At 35.3% G+C, this 5,034-nt stretch overlaps 1 protein-coding gene across 5 annotated transcripts in view; it reads left to right on the top strand.

The window, feature by feature from the left end:
- The window catches only part of LOC142335987 (uncharacterized), a 99,314-nt gene extending 98,999 nt beyond the window's left edge, over positions 1–315 (top strand). For all 5 annotated transcript variants that reach the window (XM_075384423.1, XM_075384421.1, XM_075384426.1 and 2 more), the window contains one exon: positions 99–315. In XM_075384423.1, coding sequence (XP_075240538.1) covers positions 99–120 — 22 coding nt within the window. In that variant the 3' untranslated portion in view covers positions 121–315. The remainder of the gene's footprint in view (positions 1–98) is intronic.
- Positions 316–5,034: the final 4,719 nt, after the last annotated feature.

The following is a 5,034-nucleotide window of genomic DNA, read 5'->3' as shown; positions in this document are numbered from 1 at the left end:
CCCAAAACAACAATTCCGATCAATTTTCAAATATACTCTGCATGTTTATTTTGCTATTGAATTTCTAGGCTTTTTTGTTTATTTCTACTTTTGTTTAGATTTCAGAGGAAGACGCCCTGATTCCAGGATACAACAATCAGATCACAGCATGGATAGAGCTGAACAGTATTGCAGAACAAAATTAATCACCTTCTGTGATGAACCAACAATTAGAGACTGAATGAAGGGAATCTTGCCCCAACAATAAGTGCAATTTGATATACATACGTAGCCGATTAGCAAATGCAATTTTACAATATTCAATTGAAATCCAGACGTTTTTTACTAGATTTCTGCCAGTATTTAGTTCATATCTGAGAAAAAAGAAATCAGACGCAAACATAATGAGTTCAGAACCTAGGACAACCTATCAAACAGGATCACGTTAGCAGACTCTACCTATCAAATACTCTACCTGACCAAGTAACCTATGTAGATTCTGACTGCTGATGAAAAATTAAGAATTTGTTTTAAAACTGGTCATTGTTTTTAGTTATCCCAAAAGTCTTCGTCTCCGTCGTGACAGGCTATTGACTGGTTGAGTATAATGGCATCGGGTAAAATGGCATTGGGTAAAATGGCATTGGGTAAAATGGAACTGGGTAAATTGTCCTGACATCAATTTTTTATGGCCTCCTTTAAACAAAATTGATGTCAGGACAATTTACCCAGTTGCATTTTACCCAATGCCATTTTACCCAATTGTGGGTAATTTTTGTGGGTAATTGATACCGCGAGGGGGGGGGGGGTGCAGGGGATGGGGGGTGGTGAGTCCACATGCCAAACACCATGTGGACTCCACATGCCAAACACCAGTGGTGCGAGTCCACATGCCAAACACAAGTTTTGGGGTGGTGAGTCCACATGCCAAAACTTGACTCAATCATGCGATCAGTGAGAAAATCTATTACTTCATTTCAGCCTATTGTAAAGGTGTAAGTCTCCAACATAGGATAAAAAGTAAATGCATCAAAAATCAACAGCGTTAGGAAATTTACTGCAAAAGATCCTTTTCCCTTTGATCTGCTTTTTGGAGGTTTGGTACGGCTTACTTGCTCAAGAGTATAGGTGATAGTTTAAGTTGACGTAGCAGTTTCTTGGCTATCTATGCCCGTATTTAAATGGTTAAATAAAAACTGAATGTTGTGAAAACCAAGATGTGTAATTACTAAGAGATGGAAGACTGTTTATAAGGTATTATGATTAGTACTTACAGGAAAATATAGCCAATAATGGTTTATTTAGAATAAAATTTTTTGAACAAATGAAAAATTAAGTTGTTCGCTTTTTGTTCTTATTTTGCGTGGACCGAGAGACCAAGCAGCAATTCGGTGGGTGTTTTGAAAACTGTTCTTGATGTAATGCAAGAGTTAATAGTGGTTTCTGCAAGACAGACTGGGATTTAAGACGCTTGAAGTTCCCTCGCCAGAGTCATTTACTTTGTAGGATCTTCGGTGAAATAGTTGGCTCTGTTTTCTTAAAATACTCATGTTTCAAACGGCCTTAAATTACAAATTGAGCTATCTCGAAAACTCATGTTTTAAACACTTTAATTTTTGGGTAAGCTTTCCACTAATGTAAGTTTTGACCGCTTCTGTATCTCTATTTCCAACAAATAAAACTTCAATCAAACATTAATTCGATACATTATAGTAGTATAAAAAAGTGACTAGAACCTCAACGGGGGGACACTATGAATTAAGATAGGAAAAGCATAGAGTGTCCCCCCTAGGGGGGACACTTGGGGGACAATTTTCGCAACTTATTTTTCTCGACCCAACAACAACGGGGTGGGACGCCAGAATAATTTTTGAAAAAAAATTGATTTTTGCCCGGAAAAAAGGGGGGATAAAAAAACTTTGTCTAAAAAGGTTTTGATGAAAAAAGTTGTCGGAAACGAATTTTTCGGATATTGAAATTTTGGTCCCATAGGGGGACAATAACTTGTAAAATTTTTCGAAAAATGGGGTCTAAAAAATTTTTGTTGATTTTTTGGCTTTGATCAATATGAAATGTTGTGAAACATGTTTTGTGTGTGAAAAAAGTTGTCGGAGACGCATTTTTCGGAAATTGAAATTTTGGTCCCATAGGAGGACAATCACTTCAATCAATTTTTTGAAAAATTTTTGTTGATTTTTTGGCTTTAATCAAGGTGAAACATCTTTTTTCAGTGAAAAAGTTGCCGAAAACACTTTTTTTTAAATTCAATTTTTGGTTTCATAGAGAGAAAATAACTTTTAAAAATTATTAGGAAAATGGGGTCCAAAAGTTTTCAACGCTAAGTTCTGACACACACACAAACAACAAAACACACATACACACACACGCCTCGCACCTACACCAAACCCCAAACTCTAGCATACACACGCTCACAATTCTCAACACACCCCTCCACTACTGCACGCACCAAAACGCACGGCACTGTCACACAACACACTTGATTGTAAAGCTAATTGATAAAAACGAAAAAATAGTCCATCTTTGTGCAAATTTTGTGCATATGAACTGTCATATTCTAGATTATATGAAAGTACATATGCACGAGCAAAAAAAAGAGAAAGAAAAATCATGAAAAAAACTTTCATTGGGAAAAATTCAAATCTTTGTTTTTGATAGATGAACACATATATACATACATGAAAACACAAAAAGTATGCACACAACTTTAATCTTGCATCTCATACCCTACCTCGCGAAAAATGAATAAGAATAAAGTAGTAGCTTGATTGTTAAACAATGACTAAACACAAATAGACACCAGAAGTCAAAACTACTGCAAATGTTAGTGTTTGTCTGTTTGCTTAAATATTTGGCGAAGATCATACTAAGTGTTTTAATCCATCGTATTTGTTTCCTGGGCAACTTGTTAAACCCAGTTGTAGTAATTCTGTATTGTGATGAGGTCCGTATTGTCTCAGTTCTAAAAAAATCCTCGTCTTGATAGTTTTGAAAACTTGATAGGAGGATTTACTTAGAGGATGATTGGATTAGTTTGGTTTCCGCTAGCCGCACTTCATTATTTTTGATTTTGTTATTTGACCAACCGCTACCATTGGTGAAACCTTGTTCAATGCTAGAATCATTTGTTCGGTCATTTCAGAAAAGCATTCGTTACTTAATCCAGGAAAATCTACCCGTTGAGATTTTGATTTTGCAAAGATGGTTATATGATCAACCGAAGTTTTCGCAGATTCTTCATCCACTGGTTTCGTAAGCTATATTGTTGCACAGAACTGAACTTTTTGTGGTTGAAATTGGGTGTTTGAATTTTGTTTTGTTTACTGTGCATAAAACTCCACAAATCAATATCATTATTGTCTACCGAACTATTGTATATTTTAAGAACACCGTCAAAAGCTTTCTCAGTGGCGACAATTCCTTCTGATTCGTCAATTTTTGTTCCCGCGGTCTATACTGGTAAATCATGTACTTTATTTATGTGCTCAATACAGGATGAGTCATCCACAAAAAGTTTGTTGCAGTAAAAACAACATCGGGGTCTTAATGAGAGATGATTTTCTCTCATATGGTTCTCAAGTTCAATAACCCTGCTTCTTTCATAGCCACATTCATGGGACAAAAAGCTATTGTTTTTGACGTACTGTTTATGAACTGTTTGTTTGTGGCGTCTGAGACTACGCCTTCCAGAACAGTAAACCTATCGGTCTTCATATATACTGTCTAATTGAATATTAAATTCGACTGTAAAATAAAAGATCCAGCAAATTTGTAAACCGTTTTTGGATTTTGTTTTAGTATTAAAAACCAATATTTTAAGCAATGTTTAGTAAAACAACGTTTAATAAATTTGAAAACAAAATTCACTGTAGTCAGTGAAAATCAAGATGGCAAATGAGATAATTTGTTTGTCGGGGCTTACTGTTGTTTTTTGTTTAATCATCCAATCACAAAACGTTTTTGTTTTGTTTACAATTGATTCAATTACTCTGAACACATCATCCAAAATTGTTTCCGCAACTCTTATGTCAATATTGCAACGGCTCTAATGTTTGCAAAGTTAACTTCTCTGTGTATTAGGCAGGTTTTATAGCAACAAATTTTAACGCTCGTTTAATCAACATAATTTTTTCCGTTCTGGTGATCCCTATTACAAAATTATTAGTGGGCAGATAAAACGGAGTTTCTATTTTAAATCCAATCATGTGTTCACTGTAAACATTTTATCTTTGCCACAGATTTTTATATAGACATGAATTTGGAAACGTTTGCTATCATCAACATGGAGTTAGAAAACTCGTGTTCAAACTTGATCAGTAAAAAAAATGCATAAAAAATGTAAATTTTGGAGCGATACAAATATAAAACTAAGAGAACTTACAGACAGTAACAAAGTGTTTTTAAAGGCGAGAGAGTTTGATGACCTTCTTCGATGGAGCGTAACAATGACTTAGAGTTGGCGTCTTATCTCCATTTGAAAAATTGTCAAAGAGCAAGGGAAGCTCTTTTTCCGGCGTTCTTGTTGAATCGTTATCCAGTTGAGATGACTGATCAAAGGCCCAGAATTCTGATATCTGCTCTTCTTCAGCGAGCTGTCCGAGCTGGTTTTCCCAAGTTTCAATACATTTATGGTCATAATCTTCAAAAAGTTTTCTGGTTCTCTTCGATAATTTTTTTTAGATCCTCTCCCATTTTTGTTTTAATAGGCGTAATGCAGCCATAGTAACGCGGAGAATAAGGAGAATCAATAACTGTGGAGTTTTTCTCGGGCGTTTTTGTCAGCTGAAAAGTATCGTGCTGTTTTGTATAATCGAAGATTGGTTTGATATAAATTACAGGTATAATAAAGCTGTTATCACTGTGCCATAAAACCGTGTTTTCATCGAACCTTTCCTTGACCAATGCGACATTCTTGTAATTGTGGCATGGACAAACCAGTGTTCGAGTTTGAGAATCGTTGGTTTTTTATTTCTAAATATTCAGCGGCCATAGTTTTCAGATAAAAAACTTTTCAGCCGTATGTGATTTGTAACGGGA

Source organism: Convolutriloba macropyga, chromosome 3 (genome assembly GCF_964194025.1).
Source record: "Convolutriloba macropyga chromosome 3, txConMacr16.3, whole genome shotgun sequence".
Taxonomy (NCBI): Eukaryota; Metazoa; Xenacoelomorpha; order Acoela; family Convolutidae; genus Convolutriloba; species Convolutriloba macropyga.
This window is presented reverse-complemented; position numbering and strand designations above follow the sequence as displayed.